Below are 24,678 nucleotides of genomic sequence, written 5' to 3'. Positions count from 1 at the left end.
ACAAATGGACGGATTCAGTGAAAGCATTAAAAATTGCCTATCTATTTACTACAATTGATTGAATAAACAACCTTATTTGTAATTGTTTTATAACCTGATCATGCAACATCAGTCAACTTAACATATGACAGTCCTTTCCAAGCCCAAAAGGCCCATAAACTATAGTTTTTGATGGTCCAGCGGCCTAAGCCCAGGCCCATACTCAGTTAACACTTGCAGAACAACTGTCGCTATCAGCTCACAACATAAAGCTCTGAAAACCCCAGCGAGGGTTTAAGAAGTTCCAGTGGTTCCTTCCGCTGTCTTCCTCTCATCTTCCGATGACGACGACGACGGAGACCGTGAGGCTTCGGGTGGCATTCAAGGAGCGCCACATTCTGAGCAAGTCGCAGAGGACACAAGGACTCCGGCGGAGCTGGATTCTACTCAAACCTCACCTCCGCATCATCTCCGACCTTGCCGCCCATCTCCTCCACGCTTTCGACCTCCACCGTTCTTGCCCCGATGGCCTCCTCATCTCCGTAAGAATCCCCTCCCCATAACCTAATTCCCCAAAAAAATTTGAAATTTTAACACGCAATTTTGATTTTTTTTCGTAGATGGATGGGTTTGTGCTTCCGCCTTTTGAGTCGACCTCCATTTTCAAGGATAAAGATATTATCAGGTCAGTTTATGCTTGTGTTATCGGAAAATGTGGGGTTTTTTTATATTGGGTTTGTATTTTGATTTGTGATTTGAACAGTGTGAAAAGGAAAGAGGGCGCATTATCTGAAATTGCATTGATTGATGATGGAATAAACGCTATTGAGGTGGAGGAAATTGTGGAGAGGCAACCAATTAATGGAGGCATGAAGCTTCTGGCTAATGAGGAATTCGAAAAGGAGACCGGAGGATATGATAGTGATTCGGAAGAGGGTGAACCTGACCAATTGGAGGATATACTTCCTGTTGAAAATTCACCCTATACCGGGTCAAACAGACGGTCCAAGAAAAGGAAGCTTTCAGACAAACCTCAGAGCTCTAAGTATGTAGTTTACTCGATTTTCTGGTTATTTGCGACGGCATGCAACAAATGTATCATTTGTATGGTTGGTATACACGTTTATTCCGGGCAAAGGATATCATCACAAGAAATTTGTTTTAATTGTTGACTTGTGTTTTAATTGGAACTAAAATGAAATAGTTATTTCTTCCTCATCCAGTTGAGGTTTCTTAAAATAAAGAAGTAGTTATATATATTTCCTTACCACATCTGTCAGCGATACTTTGGCCTTCTAACTGCATTCCTGTATATTATTATGTAAGTGTTTAAGGTGTTTATGATATTATGCACGTTTGATGAGGCACCTGACTTGCATTTATATATTTCAGGAGGAAGAGAATTAAATCTGCTGCTACCGCAGAATGTTCAGGTTTACCTGAAGACCTTCAGAATGATGTCCGTGCGGAGAAGAAAGAAAGTTCTCCTCAGTCTCGTGTTCTTACCAAAAAGAGTCGTTCCAAGAAGGAAAAGTCGTTTAGTGTAGAGGATGGACCGGATAATTCAAGCACTCCTAAAACTGACAAAAGAACCAATGGAATAAGTCAATCACTGCTCAATGGAAAGAGGTAGCTTGCTGGCCTTTTTATATATGATGATGATGATGATGAAATGCAAAAAGTTTTGTTCCCATAATCACCATTTTTGCTAGCTAAACCCTATAGAGCTAGGTTTTTAGAATTTTATGTTACCAAATTTCTGTAAGACTGTAAACATCTAGTACTCACCATTTTTGCTCATTTTTTCTTTTCCCCAATTTTGTTTGATAGGTCCTGTCAGCTTCAAGAGAATGAAAAAAAGGGTGTGGTTTCATCTGATATGCCTAATGAAATTAAAAAGGTAGTAGTTATCACTATAATCTGAGATGTACGTGCTGTCAGTCATACATTTTTTTTATATCTGCTATAAGTTTAAATTTGTCAACTCTTTTTATCTTTTTTTGTCCTAGATTCCTAGTAGAAGTGCTCGACGTAAAAAGGCCAAAAGGCAATGGTTGAGGGAAAAAATGAAAGCTGAGAAGGAAGAGGTAATGCGGTGTTTAAGATGATAAATAGATAAAGATTCCTCTTTCACACACTTACACCCACAAGTGCACATGTCTGCACACATGTGGGAGTATTTGGTCCTTCAGCTTAAGTTGATTTTCTGAAGTAAATATATCTGCTTTTTACAAGAGGGACTACTTTTTTCTCCCGAAATAAAATTATCTGTAAGTTCCAATTTGCAGTTACATCAGACGCAATTGCTCAAAACAAATAATCAGCAATCAACTGGTAAAGATAAACGTCAACAACCAAACACAAACAATGAAGGAGAGGATGAACAATCAGACACAGATAGTGACGGAAAGGATGAGCAAATGAAAACAGATAACAATGAAGTGGATGAGCAACAAAACACGGATAAGGATAAGGAGGAGGATATTGTTCCTGTAGTAATTAGGCCAGGACATATTCGCTTTGAACCCCTCGGAAAAGGTATGTATGGGTCATATCTTTGGATAGACAATTACTTATGGCATTTGAGTTCAGCAATATTTTTTATGATTTCGTACTTGAATTATGGATAATTTGTTACTCCAATTATCTGATGTGTATACTTGTTCCAGTGGACGGAGATCAGCCTATTCAGCAGAATAGAAATCCAGTGGTATGTTTCTCTTCTTTAGATCATTATAGACTTTTCTTCTTATGTAGGGGCTACTGAAACTACTCAAAAAAATTTCTTTCTTGAAAAGTAAGTTATAGGGTCTTGGAGGCTTGAAAAGAGTTCTTAATTGGCTTAATCTATTAAGATATGTGATTTCTTCATAATTGTATGTCCTGCCTGCTTCAGGAAAATTTTCAGTGGAATGGAATAACCAGCAAGAAGAGGGGTCAAAAATGGGGTATGGAGAAAACCCCACATTCAAGAAGTGACCATGAAGATCTGAATCAAGAGTCGCCTGAAATACCGGGTAACGAAAAAGATCTTCCCGTAAATGACCACATGGACTTCGATAAGCTTGAGCTCTGTACCTCTTTACCTAAGGTTGGTAGCTTTCCTGCTTTCCGTTTTGTTTGCATGGATATTTGTTTCCCTCATCTAAGAAAAGATGTTAGAAAAATAAGAGTTATTGGCAGTTGGCTTTGTACAATTGCACCTTTTAGCTGCTTGAAACTTTCTTATGTCTTTTGCACATTTAGCTAATGCTCTGGACCACTTTTGAGTGAATAAATTGATATAAAGCCAGATGATACTGTAAATTGTTTTCCATATCAAAGTCACTCTTGTCCTTTATATTCCATTTGTTTTAGTATCAAGGAAATAAGTATTAATTTGCATTTTATTGTGTTGCAGGAAGGTGATCAAATTGCATATCGCTTGATTGAATTAACATCATGCTGGACTCCTGAAGTTTCCTCATACCGAGTATGACTCTTTCTTCTCTTAAATATCTATTGACTGTTATGAACATAAATCTTTACCATCAAAGATTTACCATCAAAGATTTACTTGTCCTGTAGGTTGGAGAAGTGTCACGGTATGACCCTCAATCAAATAAGATTATGCTAGTACAGGTTCCAGAATATCCCATTGTTTTTGCGGAGACAGATGAGGCATCTGATGTGGTACCAGATACATCCCTTTACAGGGAAGATCGCTCTCTAGAGGTATTTGAACTACCGCCTTTCGTAGTGTTGCAAAGTGTGATACATTCATTTACTGTTGTACTACCCTTTTTTGATGATCAATATTTGTGTGATCAAGTTATAGTGATGACTAGTACCGTCATCCTACGACCCTTTTTGTAGTTATATGCACTCATCTTTTATTTGCCTATCAGTGGCTGTGATTTACTGCTTCATAGTCTTTGATTGCTAGGTCTTTGATTGCTAGCATCTGACAAGTATTGATCCTTTTGCAGGTGGATTATTCTTCCCTTATTGATGTCCGCATTGTTAAGCATGACAACCTCAACACAGCCAAAGCAGTCCATGGAGATAAAAATGCGGCATCAGGTTCCAGGCAGCTCGACAAAGACAAGGAAACTCGTGCTGCTGCAAAAGGTACTAATTGGATTTCCACATTTCGTATCTGTTTCTACGTACCGGATGTGAAGGCTCAGTTGAAGCGTTAGACATATGAAGAATCTGAATATGATTGGTTGTTGTTGTTTACATATGTAGAAAATGGAAAAGCAAGTGCATGGGATGAAATCAGCAAGGCATTGAACGCAAAGAAGGCAGAACTGTCGCAGGAGGAGAATGGTTGGAGTAAAAACGATGGTTCAGTTAGGAGCTCGTGGTCATATAGGGGCTTGAGAGGTAGCGCATTAGGTCCAACAGTGGCTCGTTTGAGAGCTCAAGGGCTATGAAGACCTAATAGTGGTACGTTGCCTCCGAGGTAACTGCAGTCCTTCGTTTTGTGAACTTTCACAGAAGAAATAGAATACGACTTTCGCCTAAAAAATGGTACTTCCGGGGTTTGTAATGTGCAGTCGTTGGTGCAATTCAAGGCCATTTTGTTGTATATTGTGTTGTCTACTTACATTGGAATGTTTTGAATGGTCCAACGCTGCAAGAACAGAAACAATTTACCTTATCAAGCCTGTTCTCTCGATCTTGCCGGAACTGAAGGTTGCGAGCAGAACTTGAGGAGCAATTCGAAATATGAGTTTGATTATCATTTCAACTTAAATGGCAACACCTTCGGTGCTTTACAGGGGAAAAATATATTCTTGATTCACTTATTTCAATCGATACTATTTTATCTGCCGTAAAAACAAAACTTATAATTTCTATCAGCGTAACGCCGACTTGTTCTCTGTACATGTCTGTACCACTCCAGACATCACTCAAGCCGGTAAGAGGCCCGGGATGCCAACTCCCCTCTCATGACCTGCAACTGTTCTGTCCCGACATCCCTTTAGCTTGGAAGACCACGAATCCACAACCTTCATAAAACCTGATTCTTCCAAGTCGCGATTATGTTTTCTGTATTGATATACGGCTGAGATGGATCAGGAACTGTTCTGGCTCCTCACCTTCTCTTATTATCTGCATAAATAGGCATTCCGGGGCAAAGATTAGATATGCTAATGTGCATTAATCAGATATTGATTAGAAATTACAGAAGCAATTAAGCAATAATTAAAAACAGAGAAACAATGTATGGTAATTACCTGTACAGGGGAATTCATAGGCAAACCCACGCTATCGAGGAAGTTGTGTCCTATGGCCTCCCAGTGAAGATGTCTATCCTCACATGTCGGACCTTGCCCTTCCTCGTGCAATACTTCGAGTCCCAACCAGACAAATAAGATACCAGGATTACTTGTGCCTGCACTCGTATCTGGAGCTAGCAAAAGATACGCTGATCCAGTATGAAGTTTGTGAGACTGGTGTGCCTCCACTTTATTCAAAGATGGCCACTGGTACAAAACAGGGTTGATCACTTCCGCTGCTTGCGTGATCCTTTCAGATTTCAATTCGTTTCCATGGTGACTAACGTTCACATCTTCCCTGTTGCTCACAGTTTCAGATTGGTTGCAAACAGTGTCCATTGCATCATCAGCCATGTCGGGTAAGGAGAAGGACCATGACCGTACCAGATTCCTCGGAACCTTTGGTGTTTCATCAACCAAAGGTACCAACATTCGAGGTGGAGGATTACTCCCTCTACGCTCCGCAATAGAGGGGGAAATCCCCTTACATGGCAAACCTGTATTTGCCATTTCCAAAGTACAATCAGGAGAAAATGCTTCTGTAGGCGACGAGGGAGATTTTTTGAAAAGCAAGCTTGAGTTATCTGCCAAGGAGATATTCTTAACATTAAATGGACCTGTGGAATCCAAGCCAGAAGGTGAAGGCAGTCGAGAAGACAAATATGACAAGTCCGACCAATTGGAAGACGAGGGTGAAAAGGTAAATGAACTGGAGTTTTCAGAGGCTGAAGGGGAGAGTGTTGGGGATTTGGAGCTGAACTTAGGACTTCTGTCAGGAAAACAAGAAAATGAGTCTGGTGAACCACAAAGACTTGTAGGTAACAGTAACTTATCGGTCAGAGGAACAAAGCGTTCTACCTCACAAAGAGTATCCGTTACCCTACGTGGGCTTTTATTTGGATAGCATTCAAAGGAATCTGGTGAACCACAAAAGTGACGTGATGCTGATAATGGCGATGAAGGCTCAATTGGGGAGACAGAGTCTTCTGCTTCTTTATGAGTTTCCACAACCATATCCGATTCATCAGTGGATGGGGTAGGGCTTCGGTTCACCTCAGAAGATGTGACCAATTCTCTCATAATTCCGCTAGCAAACTTTTGCCGCAATCTACCCCATCCATTTTCTCTGGCTGGAAGGCAAGTTTCTGATTCGGTATTTGACACTGAAAATGGTGGAACAACCCCACCTGCAAGTACCTTATGAAAAATTTCGAAATCCAAATCATATTCAGCAACCTTCCTTCCACCAACCTGACCACACATCCCTGCAGAAACCTTGTCACCTGCGGAAGAAAAAGTTTCTACCTTTTTGGCATCTGCCTTGCTGGAATCTTCTGCTAAAAGTCCGTTGGAAAGAGCATCCCAGAACTCCAACGGTTCTTCACCTTCATTGATGTCCACAATCGGGCCCTTTGCCCTCTCATACTGGATGACCTGAAAGGCAGCTGCCTTGGCATTATCTGACATCATTGTGTTGCAATCCTTTCCAATCCAGACGTAAATAGCAGATGGAACATGCACAATGAACGCCCCACGAGAGTCGAGTCCTTGTGCACCTGGATGTCCTAACGTCTTTGGCACCAGATGAAGAGGATCATATGATGAATGCGGGGCCATCCGATACATCCTTAACATGGAATTTGGGCTTGCAGGCACAGCATGTACCCTCTTCTGGCACTGAAGGAGTTGACAAGCAAAACCCATATTCGGGTTGGTCACCCCTCTCGCTGCCTTCACATACTGGAACGCATCTTCAAAGCTGTGGCCCTCCCTCCACATTAGGTATGCAATGACCAGAGAGGTGGACCGAGACACTCCCTGACAACAATGCACGAAAACTCGCCCGCCTTGCTTTCGAACATCTTCAAAATAATCAAACACATCATACAGTATACTCGTAATGTCCTCCGATGGGCTATCTCGCAACCAAAGTGTCTTGTACACAAGATCATTTCTGAAATACTCGGGAGAAACAAACCCAACACAGTTCAGCACATGAGTGATCCCATTCTGCCTCAAAACCTCGCGGTTCTTAGCCACGGCATCACTTCCTAAGAATATATGATCAGCAATTCTCGAGCATTCTTTGTCGAAAAACGCAAGCATATCCTTCTTAAACTCAAACTCTCTCCCAGGTTCTTCTGGGTTCGAATTCGGAAGCGGTTTAGCCGAACCTCTCGGGGTCTGCGGTTGAGGCCAGACCCCGAGATCATCAGACCCCGCCCGCGGCCACTCCTTAACGGTATTTCTGGCTATTGAAAGGGGCTGAAGTGGAGGAAGGCAAGACCTCGCTTTACTAACCAGCTGTGGCCTCGGATATGGAATGTTAGGCTTATAGGGTGACCGGTCAGACCACGAAACCGACCGCAAGTAGGTTTTCCGGGAAGTACTTCCGGCGAGCCGGTTTTTCTCTTCTTCCCCTAACATCTCAAAGTTTTTGACAAAAATTCTAAAAACTAATCGATACCCATTGAAGGATACTTCCAGGAAATAACATAGAACCCATCAAGTTGAAAATTTTGGCATAAATAGTTGGTATTGAAATTTCAAACCCTCTCTCTCTCTCTCTCCTCCTTTTCTCACCTAAAACCCTTGACCCTCTCTCTCTCCTCTCTCTCTCTCTCTAAAGATTAGAGCTTTTCAATCTAGGCAGTTGATTAAGAAGCAAAATTCAAACACGAAAACGACTGAGTAAAACCCTAAACCAATAGAGACGAGCAGAACGTTGGAACGAAGGAAAAAGTTAATTGGGATTTTTATTTAATTAACTAAATTACTTGGAAAGAAGGAAAAAGTCAGGTATTTTTTAAGAGAGACTCACTTGGAAATTGGAAAAATGGGCAACAATCTTTCCAGCTGAAGAATCGTTTGGTATGTGTGACAGACTTTGAAATCCGGAGGAGAAGAAGGGAGAAGAAGGGGAGGAGGCTGAGTTTTGGGACAACGAGTTGGACTGAGTCACTTGGGGTTTGGAACTTTGGAGTGTTGTTAATGGTGGGGTGGGTTTTAGACAGGAGGGGGAATGGGTCAAACTGCCACGTCGTACATGATCTAACATGCAAAGCATGTCGAGTCTTGTGATGTCATTTACACATATATGTCGAGTCTTGTGGAGGAATAGGCACTCAAGTTACGTGATTCGTAAGACAGTTTTCATCATTAAAAAAAAAAAAAAAAAAAAAAAACCAGGGGTTTTGTCATGAAAGTTTATTTTTTCGGCGATTGAGAAGACTTACAGAATAATTTTAATCTTCTTCTAGCCATCATCGTATGATTAATCAACAATAAAAACCGAATTCATGACTTGCCATGTGAAATAAAGCCTAAAATTCGTCTTCAACCAATGAATCACCATTTTGTAGTTTTGTACAATTTTTATAAAGGTATGAGATTTTATGTGTTTGATAATTTAATGTGGATTTCATTTTTGAGATTTGAGAGATATCAGTTAGACAACTTGTTGAAGTTTTTTTTTTTACTTAATCGAGATTTTTGGATACGTAAATTAACTTGCACATTGAGGAGGAGAGTATCTCCTTATGATAAATTATATTATGTTATATTTATGTCTCTTATTACGTGAAATGAGCTAAAGTTGTTTCGAGAAGGGCATGGAAATGGGTAACATGTGTTCTCAATTTCAAAGCAAGTAAAAGATCAAATGTTGAACTATAGTGAGGGTCAAGTTCTACACACTACCATCGTGATATAAAATAAATAATGTATTTGACTAGTTTTGGGAATGAGGGACACCAAAATGTAAGTACCAAACCAATATTATATTATATAAAACCCTAATTCATGGTCATGCGTTCTGGTAGTTTTGATCAGTGTTTGAACCTCCTAGTAGAGAATGTCAGAAACTAAACATGGTTCGTCGATCTTCGAGGAAGTGTGTTCTTGGTCGTGCCATTTCTGGAAGGCCTCTCCTCAGACTCTTCAAAGTTCTGAAACCCTAATACTTAACGAGGAAGACAAACTGTCACCCGATCAGAGCGGCAGTGACGATTGAGTCCAACATTCTATTTCCCGGTTTTTTTTTATTTTTTATTTTTACCAATCAGAATCGAGCAGCCAACAAGCATAACACCCCAAAACTCCATTAATAGAAGTTGAATGGAGGTGCCAAAGAGGTAATTATTAATGTTTTAAAAGACGATAGGCGTTAGTTGAGCGGTTGATTGGCGCCTAAGTAAACTAGACGAATTTAAGTAAATTAATTATATATTGTATAGATAAGTGACTATTTATGCTTTAAAAAACGTATAATTGTATTAGCATACATAAATTGCAAAATAAAATGTTTTATAGATTATAAAGTATTAGAACATATTAAAAACACGAGAAACAAACATTTAATAAGTGTTCATTTAAGTATTTACCAAGTCTCTTACATCTTATTGGCAAAATAAAATGCAAAAAGAAAGTTTTTGATTTTTTGTCTAAGTGAGAGTCGCAACCTAAGCGGATGCTAAGGCGGTTTTAGACGGGTTATACGGACGCCTAAGCAAGTTTACGCACATTTTCTTAATTTTCAAACGCCTAGGAACTAATCGGAGCAATGACCAACAACTTAGCACCTAGGCCACGCTAGATGGAACTTAGACGGCGCTAGGCGGGAATTTTTATAACCATGGTAATCATCATGCCAATGCGTATTGCAAATCATAGCTCCAATTAAACAACAAGTGACAAGAAAAAAAACAAAAATATGTACCAGGAACTGACAAAATTGCCTTCTTGTTAAAGGACGATTGTTTAAACTTCCAAACTGATGGGATGGACAAGCGGTTGAAATTTGACCAACAAATATAGAATAACTTGCATGCATAATCTATGCTTAGATTTTAGGGAATTTTAACGAAAAACTTCCGGTACTGTTTACTTTAACGAAAAATTATATTTTTACATTAAAAAGTCAATCTTAGTACTATTCATTTTACCCTTTATTTTATCCTTATCGTTAAAACTCAAAGTTTTCAAGCCATTTTCATTAATTTCCTTAAGATTTTATGCACTAATAAGTTAAGGCAAAATTACATTTTAAATTTACAAATTTCGCCTACATAGAATAAGTCCCTTCACTATAACATGAAGTTATATCATATGTTTGTTTATTTAATTTAAAATGGTATAAATGGTCGACGTTTTTTTTTTTTTTTTTTTTTTTTGGGAATTAAATTGATAAATTATATAATATTGTTAATAAAAAATAAAAACATTAATCAACACATAATTAATAATTTAATTATCAACTTTCATTCATTATTATTACGCTAAACCTTTTCAGTGTAGTCCACATGAGTTGCACCAAAAGAAAAGAAGAAAATAAATTATCATAGCAGAAATAGAAAGGATTGGTCAAGAAAGGTGGCCAAGAAAGAAAGAATCAAATTGCTATTTTTATCTGGTCCCCTACCCAACACAGACTTGTCTTATATTGCATGTCATACTTGCTTTTATATTTTTATTTTTATTATTTTTTAACTGAGCGATAGTATTAGTAAATTAGAAGTTAATTGTTCATGAGGATTAAACTTGCACCAAAATATATAGGCTTAATGTTTTCCACCACGGTGGTAAGACGTCCTCTGCATGTCATACTAGTTTATTATTAACAAGTCCGGATGCAAATGAGATTGGGCCAACACAACCTGTCTTCAAAACTCAAAGCCCAACTCAAACCCAAAAGAAACATACTTAACTTCCAATTCAGGCCAGCCCAAATACACAGCCCAACAGAAAATCTTTAAACCCAACAAACCCAAACCCAAACCCAAACCCAAATCCAAATCCAAATCCACCCACCCTCCCCTGCCCCGCGCCGCATTGAGTCCATCGCCACCATTGTTGAAACCAGGTAGCCTTGGCAGCTGCTGCAGCTATACCTCCTATCGAATGGCTTCGGGAACCGAAGTCGTTTCACCTGCAGCTACACCTAAACCCGCTCTTCCCTCCGCCGTCTCCATTTCCGGGGCTGTAGTCCCCCGTTTTCCTCTCCGCCGGATGCCATACATTCCGACGCATTAAGCTCCTTGACTGTCTCTGCTATGCATTCACTCTGATATGTATCGTAGTCTTGGCGTTCACCGCCTCATATACAGGAGCCGCATAGTGTACTACGTAAAGACTGGCCTCATCGATCAAGCACTACAGGTGTTCGACGAAATGACCCACTCGGACTGCCGGGTCTTCAGCGTCGACTACAACCGCTTCATCGGCGTACTCGTCAAGCACTCGCGGTACGATCTCGCCGAGCACTACTACTACGAAATGGTGCCGAAGGGGTTCTCATTGGACCCCTTTACTTACTCAAGGTTCATTTCTGGCTTGTGCAAGATTAGAAATTTCACCCTCATTGAGAAGCTTCTTCGGGACATGGATAGGATTGGGGCATTGCCTGACATCTGGGCTTTCAATATATATTTGAATCTTCTGTGCCAAGAAGACAGGATGGATTTCGCTTTGGAATTGCTTCATAGGATGGTTGACAAAGGAAGAGAGCCGGATGTTGTATCGTATACTATAATTATTGGTGGGTTGTGTAAAGCTGGACAATTTGATATGGCAGTTGATATTTGGAATGGTATGATTAAAAAAGGGCTCAGGCCCGATAACATTGCGTGCACGGCGCTGGTTGTTGGGTTGTGCAAGGGTGGGAAGGTTGATTTGGCTTATGACCTTGTCATTGATGAAATGAAGGGTAGTGTTAATTTTAGTAGTTTGATTTATAATGCGTTGATTAGTGGGTTTTGTCGTGCCAGTAGGATTGATAAGGCACAAGCAATCAAGTCATTTATGAAGAGAAATGGTTGCGAGCCGGATTTGGTTACTCACAATGTGTTGTTAAATTATTCTTGTAATCAGTTCATGTCGGAGGAGGCTGAGAAGTTGATGAAGAAAATGGAGAGGGGTGGTATGGAACCGGATGTGTATAGTTATAATCAGCTTCTCATGGGCCTTTGTAAAGCTAATAGACCGGATAAGGCGTATTTGTTGATGAGAACTAGGATGGAGCCAAAAGGGTTGTGTAATGTTGTGTCGTACAATACCATCATTACAGCATTTTGCAAGGCAAGCCGTACCCGAAGTGCATACAAACTGTTTGAGGAAATGCGTCACAAGGGCACCGTGCCAGATTTGGTTACATTCACTATTCTTATAAATGCCTTTTTAAGAGAAGGTAGTTCAGAGATAGCCAAGAAGCTTCTTGATCAGACAACAGCAATGGGTCTGTTGCTTGACCGTATATTTTACACTACAATAGTTGATCACCTATGCAAGAATGGGAAGATTGAAATGGCTTATAGTGTTTTCAGTGAAATGTTTGAGAAGGGAATCACCCCTGATGTGATTTCATATAATGCTCTCATTAACGGGCTGCTCAAGGCTTCTAAAGTGAGTGACGCTATGCATCTCTATGAGGAAATGCAGACTAGAGGGTGTAGTGCCGACGGGGTAACTTTTAAATTGATAATTGGAGGTCTCATAAGGGAGAATAAGCTTTCAGTCGCTTGTAGGGTATGGGATCAGATGATGGAAAAGGGCTTTACTCTTGATGGAGCTTTCTCCGAGACTCTGGTTAATGCCATCAATTCAAAAGATGGTGCATGAAAATGCTAAACGGTTAGTATAGTATAGAAACCCTTGTAGTTTTTATGTTCATGTACCAATACATGTCACTGCGGTTATACTGATTTTTGTCGTTCATGTTCAGTTGTATAAATTTTTTCGGTAACAAGTGGTGTAAGTTTAGGTGCTTATTATGGAACCTGTGATGTTATGTTATATATGGTTTAGTGGTTCTAATGATTATGCTATCTTACTGTCTGGTCTATCACAGAGTCAATAGTAAGAGGCACTTGTTAGAGAGGATTTCACCTCATCAAGCCTGGTCTTGTTACCACCTTGTGCTCTTTCTGGCAAGCTACAAACAACTCAGGTACGAGCTTGTAGGATTGATTTATGTACATAAATTGCCTTTTGATATGTAGATAAGTACAGGTATTCTGCTGTTTGTGAGTGTCGTCAAACAATATGCATGGGTGTGGATGAGGATGTGGGGGGAAGATAGACAAGGGAGCCATGGATGTTTAGCCTTTACATTGTGTGCTGAATAAGTATAAAGATATCCTGGATATATTCCAGTGTTTATGACAGTATATTTTACCGTCATTAAAAATTGACAATGGCACTATCATAGTAGAAGGATGTGAGTATTATGCTTATTGAGTTATTGAAATCTTTGGTTCATAATGCAGAATTGGGACCTTGGATTTGTTCAGCCTGAGATTCAAGAGCATGATGCTTATCCATGTATGATTTGCCTCCCTGACTTGACGCATGCATTCCGCTAAAAATGCCAAAAGGTACTTTAACCTACTTTGTTCATTTCTTTGTCCTGAGGGACAATAGATAATGCAAGCGGGCTTTGCAAGAACCAGACTACTTCAAGGTAATTGCTTACCTTTCCTCTCGTTCTAGTTTTATCACCCCCAATTTGTCTAAGGAAGGTCAACTAAAGGGATGCCTAATGAAGATTTCAGAACTACATATTGATTTGGTATCCCTATTAATTTCTGGACTGATGAAGTCAACCTTTAATTATGGCAGAGTTCTTGGACTTGATTATATGCCTAGTCTTAGGTGTTATTTTCCAATATAGTTCTGAAGCAATCTAGAGTTTAGATTCTCGTTCTCTTTGTTCTTTATTTTCTTAGGGTGCACCGTGACCTTCTTGTGCTTATCGATGACATGCAGAGGCTGCAGATCATTTTTACGAATGTTAATGTGAGAGCACTATTAGTTTGGGCATGAAAATGCTGAAGTACGGCTTCTTATTCGAAATGCAGTGAGTGTCGGACCTTCTGCCACTTATCTTTCCCTCTTTTTCTTACTTGGGTTGGATGTTATTCTAGAAGAATTAAGAATGATGCCATTTGTACTTTTCCTTCGCATGTAGGGACTAACAGAGAGAACAACCAAAAATTTCGGCCGTGTCCACATGAAGAAAAGTGGATTAAAGAAGCATAGCTGGAGTCTTGAGGATGGAAGAAAGCGACGAGAACTTCCAAGGAATCACTACTAGTTTTCACAATTATAACACACCTGCTGACCGGGACTCCGAGTCACATCACAACATCATCCGGTAATGATTAAAGATGTTCTCTAGTCATGAACGAGTTAGTGTTGAGTGGTATATTTGGCAGAGCGTGTTTATATCCAGTTGAAATTTGTATCTTCTGTAGCATTTAGCCTTAGGGAAGCTGGATATCAGGGGTAAATATGTAAATTGCATGCTACTCTAAAATACTCAGAACTCGGAAGCACATACAGAAAAAGTTGTCGCGGAAGATTACTTGCCTCCCACGCTTAGCTGCATTTTGATTCTTTGCCTTTTCGAAAAAAATCATCCTTGAAGTTTTCTTCAAGTCATTCTCTAACACCAGTTCCTTCCTTACTATTTTATTCTGCATCCACTCCATCCTTCACTTGTTCATTTCTCAGTACTACTCTGTGCCGCCATGTCTCGCCGTGGTGACACCAACCCCCATTTTGTTCGGCCATATCCGTCACAATATCCAGAACAACTTCCCCAAACACCCCCACACAGTTCATCGGTGCCACTCCCACAGCACCACGGGCAGCACCATGAGCCGCCCAACCTCAGACCACAATGGCCTGGACCGCATCCCCCCGAACAAGAAGTTGAGCCAGGAAGAACACAATTACAGCAAGGCCGCCGGCCCCGGTCTAAGCATCCGGCGGGTCATTTGGTGTCACTTCATCTAGTCCCTGAAGAACATCCTCCTCGGACAGACCAGCAAACCCCCCACCCTGATCATGAAGACCAACAGCCTCGGATAAAGCATCCATCCCAGAAAACCCCCCTTAGAGTTTCAATGGTGCCAGCCTCGCATCATGGTCGCGAAGACGAGCAACAACGTTGGCCATACCCACAAGGGCAGCCGCATAGCCAGCATACTCGCCCACACGGCTTGCACATACCACGGCCTCAAAAAACCAATGTCTTCGCATGGTCAGGAGCCATTTGCTGTGCAATTTTTTGGGTTCTCATTATCTTAACCGGCCTAGTGGTTCTCATAGTCTATCTTGTCTTTCGTCCCCGGACTCCGAAATTCGACGTCTCTTCCGCCACACTCAACGCAGCGTATCTTGACATGGGATATCTTCTCAATGCCGACGTTACAGTGCTGGCAAACTTCACCAACCCAAACAAGAAGGTCAGCGTTGACTTTAGCAACCTGATCATTGATCTTTATTATGGAAATACCCGTGTTGCTACCCAGTACATAGAACCCTTCTCTGCATCGAGGCGTCAGTCCATGTTCGCAAATGTTCATATGGTGGCCAGCCAGGTTCGTCTCGGAGTGCTGGAAAGCATAAGGCTCAAGAAGGAGATGGAGACCGATCGGGCCAGATTTGAGGTCAAGGGGTATTTCCGAGCACGAGCTAACTTCGGAAAGATCCTCCGGTACTCGTACTGGTTGCACGGCGACTGCCAAGTTGTGCTCACTAGACCTCCTGATGGAGTTCTGGTGACCAGAAAATGCAAGACAAAACACTAAGTCATTGTTTGCTCCTTTTTTTTATTGGATTGTGTTTCAAGCATCGAATTTTCGTAAATTACTTCCCAATTACTGCACTGTAATTTCTCAAGCAGCAGAAAATAAAAGTAGACCAACTTTTTGACAATGTTCGAGACAAGAAGAATGATATTTATTGCAATACGTGAAACATGTTACAGAGTGATAGTATACTGAGAAAACATGAACAAACAAATACACAGGGCGACTGCCAAACTCGTTCAGAAAGCGCATCACACCTTATTGTATCGAAAACTTGTTACATTTCATCTTCATGGTACAAAATCGAACAAGGAGAAACTGATCAGAACAGGATATTTACATTAGCTTTCGCGCAAATGTGAGAGTACAGAAATCTAGGGCTCCCGGCGAGCCCCTTCATGTTTGTGTATGCCAAGAAATGACAATCCGGAAAGCAAGAAAACCCCGCTCTTCAATAAGCCACTACTCCGTAATGCACTCCAAGCAAACCTACTAACAATGCAAGAATGAATTTTCCAACTGGCTAAAACCTCCGGTAATGATCCCTGGTAAAGAAGGGATGTCTAAGGGCTTCGGGAGCTGTTAGCCTGCTGGAAGGGTCAAATCTAAGGAGACCTTGCAGGAGGTCGATGAGATCACCAGCTGAATGATCGACATGCTGCATCACTATATTCTGCCAAAAATTATATAAATTGATTAACCTTAAAGGTTTTATTTGAATAACGTGTCTGGACGTATTCCAAAACAAGTGTGTAAAAGTGCAAGATTCTATATACCTGGAGGCGATGTAGCTTTAAAACAGCTTTAATACTTTCTCGAGAAGTTGCACCTTCTGGCCAGTCCAATCTACCCCGTCTGACATACTTCTCAGCATGACGGCTGAACCAAGAATACAGAAGTAGCAAGGGAGACAGTGGTGAATATAGGCTAACTGATGTGATCTGAACCTTAAGATATGAAAATTACGATGAAATTCCTCAAGAAACCACATACTCCACTCTTTTCAACATGTAATGTGGCATTGGACCTAAAACCCTCTCCATCATAGCTAGGTGTTCCAAGTTCTCGTGTGTCTGAAACAAAGCTTCTCCCTGTAAAGAAATTCATTCTTTTTTTCTCAGAAGTTCCATACATTTTTTTCTAATCCAGAAATCTGGCAGAGACTGATGGACCAATATAATTCAGAGACATACCGAACACAACTCTACCAAGATGCAACCAACACTCCATATGTCACATGGATAACTCCATCCAAGTCCTGTGAATATTAACAATCTTATGAATGTTAAGATATAAATTGATAGCAAATATTCAAAATGCAAATGATTCGCAAGATAACAGAAAGCATAGTAATAGCATACCCAGAATAACCTCAGGTGCCCGGTAGTGCCTTGTCGACACAATGTAATTGTGCTCTTGATGCTCATAGGCTGTGCTGCCAAAATCAATAACCTTGATAGCACTAGACTTTGGCAACCTTTTATAACTGGTTCCATCTTTTGGTGGCCTGGATGTAAACTGTGACAGCAAAGCAATAAAAGTAAACGACAATTTTCATTAAGTGAACTGGATTCAGATAAGAGGTACAAACAATAAGTGAACCGTGTCATCTGAAGGGGCAAAAAGGAATAAGAAAACACTAACTGCAGAACAATATAATTATGATCACAAGAAGAAATACCTTATTGTCGGGTACTTTAATGTATTCTGAAGAAACAAATAGTATGTTCTCAGGCTTCAGGTCGGTATGGATGAGACGCATATCATGCATGACTGCAAAAGTTACACACCGCAGAAAGCATAAAAACTAGTATTGTAAATTCATTGTCCAGTCCAATAAAAGATGCTCAGAAGGTATTCACACATGTCATGGAAGTAATCTTTACTGAAAAGAAAAAAGCAGAAACTACTGGTAAATTTTAAAGAAAGAAAGGTAAAAACTTATGGAATACTACAACTGCTGCTATAAACTTCGAGAGATAAGAGAAACAACAGAGGTCCAACTACACACATGCTACACATTCCAACAGTTGCCTGCCAAGTTCGCGGACAAGATCAACCGGAAATGCGTGATAATTATTTTTCCGGAGGAAATCGTATAAGCTTGGCCCAAGCATCTCAAATACCTGTTAAGACCATTTAAATTCAAAAATGTCTTAACCCCCAAAATATTGGTGAAGTTGGGGAATCATTTTATAAAAAATCAAGCATATACTTACGATACATATATGGTTACGATAGTCAAACCAGTTCCGTATTTGAACACAACTGCAAAGAATAAAGCCACTTAACAATTGACCCAAATTTCATTTTACAACTGCTAAGAAGCAAAAGAAATAACCATGACGGGAAAAGTATACTCACCGACTTCCATTTCTGTCATACTTCCCAAGCAACTGTAGCACATCAACTTCAATCATTGCTGCTTCACGGTATTTCTTGATACTCCTGACAACTTTTATAGCTACCATTTCTTTTGTTTCCCTATCCCAGCATTCCAAAACCTGACCAAAAGTTCCTACACGATACAAAGAGCAGAAATATGAGAAGACAGATCAAAGGTACAGGAACCCATCCAGACATAGGTCTAAATCCAGTTAAAACCTAACCTTCACCAATTTTTCGGTGGATCTTATCTGCAAGTACAGAAACAATAGTTTAACCAGAGAACTACAAATATTTTACAAACCAAAAATATTGACAAAAAACTATGTGTGTGTGTGTGTGTTAAATGAAACAAATATTCTATACTACTCGGGCTAAATTATTTGGCACGCACACAGTAAGAAAAAGAATAAACTAAAAGGAAAAATTCAACACTTTAGATATATACATATATTTTCAAATTCTAGAGCAACCCTAAAGTCCAAAGTAAAGGTCCTAGAACTTTTTACTTGTAAGTAGATTTTCTACGTGAATAATTTTATTGGAAATACACCATTGATTAAAAAAAATGAAAAAGTCGGAAGTACATCAGTGTGATTTATTAGGCTGTGAAAGTTTAAAATACAGCATAAAAAAGACACATGAAGAATGTAAAAGAAAAAAACTCTTCAATGGTGATTGAACGTAATTACAGCGAGATGTTAAATTTTCTCCGAGCGCAAACATGTAATGTCCATCTTTGTCATCATCTCGCCGCGGGGGAGAGCCTTTTTGAGTCAACCCCTTTACAAAAACACTAGGATGGTCTGGAAGTACCCTCGTATGTCCAAAGCTTGTCCCATTTCCAACATCTTGCTCATAATATATTCCTGACTGAGCCTACACACAGCCATTTATTCATACTCCACTATACAAACATTAATACAAAAACTTCACCCCTTACCCATCTATCATTCATTTCTAACATTTTCCCTTATCTTTTCCAATCAACCAAACAGAAAATCAATGTATGCAAATTATAAGACCCGAATAACAAACATTTCGAGCTTCGTCATGCCTCGTACACGATATATCTACCGGGTCATCAAAATACTAACAATTCAGTTATTAAATTCCAAATTATTTATCTCTAAAATTGAATTTCCTCAAAAAATATTAATTCATATCTGAGGCAATATTTTAGACAAGATCAAAATTATCTAAGAAAAGAGAACTAAGAGATCATGAAATTTGGAAAATGGAATCACTTTTATTTTCTACCCTCAAATTATTTCCTGCCCACTCGAATTTACCACACAAAAGAAGAAAAATTGGGATGAATTCAAAATTGAAAAGCTAATTTAATGAAAAAATAAACAAATTAAAGCCTAAATAAACGAAAAAAATTAACCACAATTTTGAGAAATTTGATGAAATAAAGGGTGAAAATTGTACCTTTGGGTGAGGCTGAGGGGGGTCCAAAGCAAACCTGGGGCGTTTTCTTGGACGCCGATCAATGTGTGAAAGAGGGAACTCCGACACGTAATCCATCTCCATACAATTCAAAACCCTAACCCTAAATTCACCTATCCGATTAAACGAAGAGATCACGATTCACGAGAGACGGAGAAAACGCCCTAACCCCTGTTCTTCGTGAGCTACCGCAAGCCGTCGGATGTGATTGGGAGGAATAATCTGGACTGTTGGTTGGTAAGTGGAGCTGTTGTGTGGCTGGATTTGAACCCTGGTTGAGTTTGGTGTTTGGAGCATTCTCAAGAGGCTTGAGCGGGTTATGGGCCGGAATTATACTTGGATTTTTGCTCATCAGTCCAACTTGAAGCAAAAGTGGGCCGTAGTTGGACTTGGGCCGGTTTAGAATTTATGCAAATTTGAAAGGATGCGCAAGTAGGATAATGTCGCGTTAACAATTCACAGGTTGACTACGGTTGTAATGCTCATAATTTATTTATCATTGGCAAAAAAGTAAACATAAAATTTTTTTAACCTCTCTTATTTAATTTAGGACTCATTTGGGAAGTATATTAAATGATTGAAATTGCTTTAGTGAAAATATTTCTGAAACCAATCCTTGGTAAAAATGTAAGTTAATCTTGAAAAGCTACTTAAACGGTTTCTTGCAAGAAGTACCAGCTACATGTTTCTTGTATGAAACACTTCAAGTACTTTTGAAACTCAAAAACAATTTTTTCTCAAATTACCTTCCTCATCCCAAAAAGACCATTTTCACATACTCATCCAATCCCCGATTTCCCAATTTCCAAAACCCTAAAATTCTAAAAATCCACCCAATCTCATATTTTGATTTTACTCCAATTTCATACCTTAATTTGTTTCAAATTTCCCACACCACCATCATTTGGTTCAAATTTTGAATGAAGGACTATCTTCCTAATATTCAAGATGAGTTCCGAATAGCATATTTGCAAATGGGACCTTGTAGGCCTACAAAGGATTGTTGAGTGACACTTAGTTGTTTACGTTGAGAGATATGTTTTTTCATGTATTGGTAGTGAAACTATCATGGAACATTTCAGACTATAAAACCTTGTCATGGAAGCAAATTAGGATTTATAGCTTGTAATGCTGTTATGCGTATGATTTATTAATGAAATGTATTATAATTTAACTTTTAAATTTATTTTTATCTATAAATTTTTTGACCTTTATTATTGGGACCTCTCGAGTTTAAAATCCTGAATCCGCCGTTGCTTACACTAGCACTTACGATAGCTAGACCCACCGGGAACACATTTATTATTGGACATGGCATCTTAATGCGTTGCAATCTAGACATTTTTTACAAAGAACATTTTATTAATAGATAATATAGATACATAACAACTAATAATCATGCACGCCCCATTTTATATTTGTTTAGATAAGAAAAGGCTATAAAATGTCACTTAGTACGGTCTAGTTATATTTATCTTCACTTGTAAGTGATTGGTTTTAGGTTCGACTTTCGCCAAAGGCGAATTTAAACCACATTATTACTATCCCATTGTGAGGCTAAGATCATCCCCCTTCTCCTTAGTGGAGATAATATCGGTTGTTAAAAATAAAATAAAATAAATACTATAAAATGTAAGAAGAAAAGCGGTAAATTGACTTTGTTTTGAATGAAAATCAGACTTGATGACTTTTGGTCTAGCTTAATTAGCACGAAAAGGTTAAAAAGTCTCCGAAATTTTCTGTGGTATGCATTTTTATTTAGCCTGTTTACGAATTCGACAACACCATATTGACTTGAGAACTTACGTGCATAATCTTCCAAGAATTTTTCTACTCCTCCAACTGACGTGCATAATCTTCCTAGAATTTTTCTACTCCACCAATGTCGGGGTCTATGGCTTCAAGTTTCATCACTGGAATTTTTCTACTCCGACTCCACCAATGTCGGAGTCTATGGCTTCAAGTGAATTTTTCTACTCCACCAGTGTCGGAGTCTATGGCTTCAAGTGAATTTTTCTACTCCACCAATGTCGGAGTCTATGGCTTCAAGTGAATTTTTCTACTCCACCAGTGTCGGAGTCTATGGCTTCAAGTGAATTTTTCTATCCCACCAATGTCGGAGTGTACACCAATGTCGGAGTCTATGGCTTCAAGTGAATTTTTCTACCCCACCAATGTCGGAGTCTATGGCTTCAAGTTTCATCACTGGAATTGATATCTTTGACTACCTTAGCGTGATCTAGAAAACAGTTAAAGAAAAAGATAAGCAAGGCCGGATCATGATCGTTGATCATGTTCTTGGCAGGAACGTTTCGTTTAAAAAATACCAAGTATTATCCTATCAAATACATACAAAAACCCTAATTACAGTACCATTTCGCCACCTCCAAATAAGAGCAAGTCTATCCATTTTAAAAAGGCAAGGAAAAATCAAGGGTACGTAGTGAATTGTCCTTACTATTTACTCTAAATAGTAATTGTCTTTGTCAAAATTCATCTATTTGAGAAGTGGAAGGGCAAGGGCAATGACGATTACTATTCATAAATATATATTTTTTATTTTGTATGCATATAAGTGTATACTAGTAAGTTTGTTCTTTGAAAACAAAACTCTCTATCTAACTTCGATAATTTAATTTTAAGTATAAAGCAAAGCGTAGCATTACAAACAAGTATAATTTAAAATAATAATAATAATAATAATAATAATTTTTTGGCAATTTTTTTACCTTTGGATTAACCCTAACTATTGATTTTGAAAAGAAAAAAAATTAAATCATGTGCACCAGATTGTGTGATTCAGTGGACTGGAAACATAAATAGAAAGTTGTTTGCGTCTAGCAACGTGTGTGAAGCTTATCCGTCAACCTATCAATATGAGTATTATCATGAATTTGTCAAAATAAGATTCATTGGAATGAAGACATAAATAGAAAATTATTTGCAACCATACGTGGCAATATAAACAAGAGAGAGACATGGTGACAAAATGGATGCGATTAATTAATTAATTTGTTTTTTATTTGAGAGTTATGGCATATAAGGCAATATCTCAGTTGATTGAAGCAATTGCCTATGACATATTAAACATATGCGTATTTTTATTTCTCATATATTTCACAAGAACAACTGTGTGGTTAATGCCTTAGTTAACATCGGTACAAATCATGCTGCATATTATTTGTGATCAGACGATCCTTTAGGTGCAGCTTTTACTTATATTCATGATTTTTTTGTTTCTATCAACTATCTTTTAAGATGATTTTTTACAATATATTTCTTTGTACATGGGGTTGATTTTTTGTTCCCCTACCGTATTACTTGCTCTATTTTTTTTTCTCAACAAGGTCTGACTTTAGGTCCCCACGTTTGCATTTCTCTTTTATTCTAATAAGATGTAGGGAGCTGAACGGTGAACACTATCATCCCATTTTTTTTTTAATTACTAAAAAAGAGGTTTCTTTTATGCAGAACCAAGTTTAAATATACTTTTTTGTAGTGCTTATTTAGAAAAGTTCTTTTATAACTGCAAAATAAAATTTGTGTAGTTTTGCGAAAAAACGGAAAAAAGAAATTTGTCGTGTGTGTGATTTTCACAACTTTTATTTTCTAGACTCACCTTTTTTTTATGTCTTTAAGTTAGATTTAAATCGAAGGGTAATAAAAAGACAAAGTAAATTACATGAGTATGCCGTGTTCACAAGGAGAAAAATGGTTTGCGAAATTTATTAATTAGTTTTTCATGCATCAATTTTCTATTTTGTTTTCAATTCAGTTTTCTTATTATGATGTTACAATTGTGAATCAGAATTTATTTTTAAGTGGAACAGATACGGGCGCAATTACAACGGTGTGGGCGCTGGCAGGATTAGCTAGGAACCCTAGCCTGATGAAGAAAGCACAAGCAGAAGTAAAAAAAATGCATCGGAAACAAAAGAAAAGTCACAGAAACTGATACAAATCAGCTCCAATACCTCAAGATGGTAATAAAAGAAACCCTAAGACTGCATCCGCGAGCTCCATTGATCTTCCCAAGGAAACCATGTCCCCTTGCAAAATCCAGGGTTATGACATTGACCTCAAAACCCTAGTTCTTGTTATGAGTGGGCAATCTCACGGGACCCGAGTTTTGGAAGGAGTTAGGGCTGGTTTGGTATTGTTGTGCTTTGAAAAAAAACTGTTTCTGCAGTGCTGTGAGAATAAGCAGTTGTGAAATAAAGCAACATAGTGTTTGGTAAACTTTTTTGTAAAAGTGCTTTTGAAAAAAAAAAAAAAGTATTATAGTATTTGGTAAACTTTTATGTAAAACAGATGTGAAAAAAAGCCGGTTTTTCAAAGTTGGGTTTTGCAGCTTCTTGTTTTTGGCTTTTTTTCACCTAAAACTGTGAAAAAAAACTGAAGCTGAATGTTTACCAAACACAAAAACAGCTCCTAGCTTTTTTCATACCAGCTTTTTTCAGAATCACCTCAGTACCAAACCAAACCTTAGAAGAGTTCTTCCCAGAAAGGTTTGATAGAAGCTCTATTGATTACAAAGGACAGTGGCGGAGCCAGGATTTCGGGTTAGAAGGGACCTCTCACAAATATTTAAAAAAATTAAATCGATAGTAGTTACAAAACTGTTAACCAAAACATCATAGTATATATATGAAAAGTAACCAAAATTCAAAATAACATAGCATTGATAATATTACATATTCCCAATAATTAAAATAATTGTCCTCGATGAGTTTTCATATTTTGAAACCGTTGCATGATAGCCTCGTCCGCTATACTATTAAAAATATCTTTTTCAATATAAGCAACCAAACAATCGTTCATACACAAACTGACACACCCCGATCGAGATCAGGGCATGCTGGCCGTCATCCCACATTGCCCAGGGGAGTGATCCTTAAATGTATATTCCCATCCCTACCTAGCACGAGGCCTTTTGGGAGCTCACTGGCTTCGGGTTCCGTAGGAACTCCGAAGTTAAGCGAGAAGGGGGCTAGAGCAATCCCATG

The 24,678-nt window shown here is 38.8% G+C and overlaps 5 protein-coding genes across 7 annotated transcripts; 3 read left to right on the top strand and 2 right to left on the bottom strand.

The window, feature by feature from the left end:
• The first annotated feature begins 235 nt into the window (after window positions 1-235).
• On the top strand, window positions 236-4,753 carry LOC137737581 (coilin). The gene is made up of 13 exons (XM_068477113.2): window positions 236-521; window positions 600-664; window positions 743-1,024; window positions 1,372-1,608; window positions 1,810-1,879; window positions 1,989-2,066; window positions 2,268-2,517; window positions 2,649-2,689; window positions 2,876-3,070; window positions 3,380-3,451; window positions 3,547-3,693; window positions 3,948-4,089; window positions 4,210-4,753. Exons 1-13 carry the CDS (start codon window positions 321-323, stop codon window positions 4,395-4,397), a joined length of 1,968 nt encoding a protein of 655 aa, XP_068333214.2. The 5' UTR covers window positions 236-320; the 3' UTR covers window positions 4,398-4,753.
• Window positions 4,685-8,316, bottom strand: LOC137737580 (protein-tyrosine-phosphatase MKP1). The gene is made up of 2 exons (XM_068477111.2): window positions 5,205-8,316; window positions 4,685-5,079 (listed from the first exon to the last, which is right to left on the bottom strand). Exons 1-2 carry the CDS (start codon window positions 7,671-7,673, stop codon window positions 5,008-5,010), a joined length of 2,541 nt encoding a protein of 846 aa, XP_068333212.2. The 5' UTR covers window positions 7,674-8,316; the 3' UTR covers window positions 4,685-5,007.
• Window positions 8,317-11,024: 2,708 nt separating this feature from the next.
• Window positions 11,025-14,627, top strand: LOC137737209 (uncharacterized). Of its 2 annotated transcripts, XM_088682536.1 has the most exons (5): window positions 11,025-12,872; window positions 13,090-13,188; window positions 13,508-13,701; window positions 14,007-14,097; window positions 14,209-14,627. In XM_088682536.1, exon 1 carries the CDS (start codon window positions 11,313-11,315, stop codon window positions 12,858-12,860), a length of 1,548 nt encoding a protein of 515 aa, XP_088538662.1. In that variant the 5' UTR covers window positions 11,025-11,312; the 3' UTR covers window positions 12,861-12,872; window positions 13,090-13,188; window positions 13,508-13,701; window positions 14,007-14,097; window positions 14,209-14,627. The 2 variants fall into 2 exon arrangements, with proteins under 2 accessions (XP_088538662.1, XP_068332726.1); XM_068476625.2 differs by having other exon boundaries at window positions 13,508-14,097.
• A 143-nt stretch (window positions 14,628-14,770) lies between these two features.
• On the top strand, window positions 14,771-15,962 carry LOC137736274 (NDR1/HIN1-like protein 13). Its single transcript, XM_068475573.2, has one exon. It carries the CDS (start codon window positions 14,771-14,773, stop codon window positions 15,833-15,835), a length of 1,065 nt encoding a protein of 354 aa, XP_068331674.2. The 3' UTR covers window positions 15,836-15,962.
• Window positions 15,963-15,969: 7 nt separating this feature from the next.
• LOC137737208 (serine/threonine-protein kinase AFC2) lies at window positions 15,970-19,945 on the bottom strand. Of its 2 annotated transcripts, none has more exons than XM_068476622.2 (12): window positions 19,655-19,945; window positions 18,913-19,099; window positions 18,445-18,471; window positions 18,200-18,353; window positions 18,055-18,103; window positions 17,847-17,961; window positions 17,517-17,608; window positions 17,197-17,353; window positions 17,029-17,093; window positions 16,829-16,926; window positions 16,612-16,714; window positions 15,970-16,508 (listed from the first exon to the last, which is right to left on the bottom strand). In XM_068476622.2, exons 1-12 carry the CDS (start codon window positions 19,754-19,756, stop codon window positions 16,359-16,361), a joined length of 1,299 nt encoding a protein of 432 aa, XP_068332723.2. In that variant the 5' UTR covers window positions 19,757-19,945; the 3' UTR covers window positions 15,970-16,358. The 2 variants fall into 2 exon arrangements, with proteins under 2 accessions (XP_068332723.2, XP_088538663.1); XM_088682537.1 differs by having other exon boundaries at window positions 15,970-16,501; window positions 19,655-19,889.
• Between the last annotated feature and the right edge of the window lie 4,733 nt (window positions 19,946-24,678).

The sequence above is a fragment of the Pyrus communis genome, chromosome 13 (genome assembly GCF_041283825.1).
Source record: "Pyrus communis isolate YQ-2024b chromosome 13, ASM4128382v1, whole genome shotgun sequence".
Taxonomy (NCBI): domain Eukaryota; kingdom Viridiplantae; phylum Streptophyta; class Magnoliopsida; order Rosales; family Rosaceae; genus Pyrus; species Pyrus communis.
The sequence above is the reverse complement of the archived record's forward strand: the minus strand, read 5'-3'. Positions and strand labels throughout refer to the sequence as shown.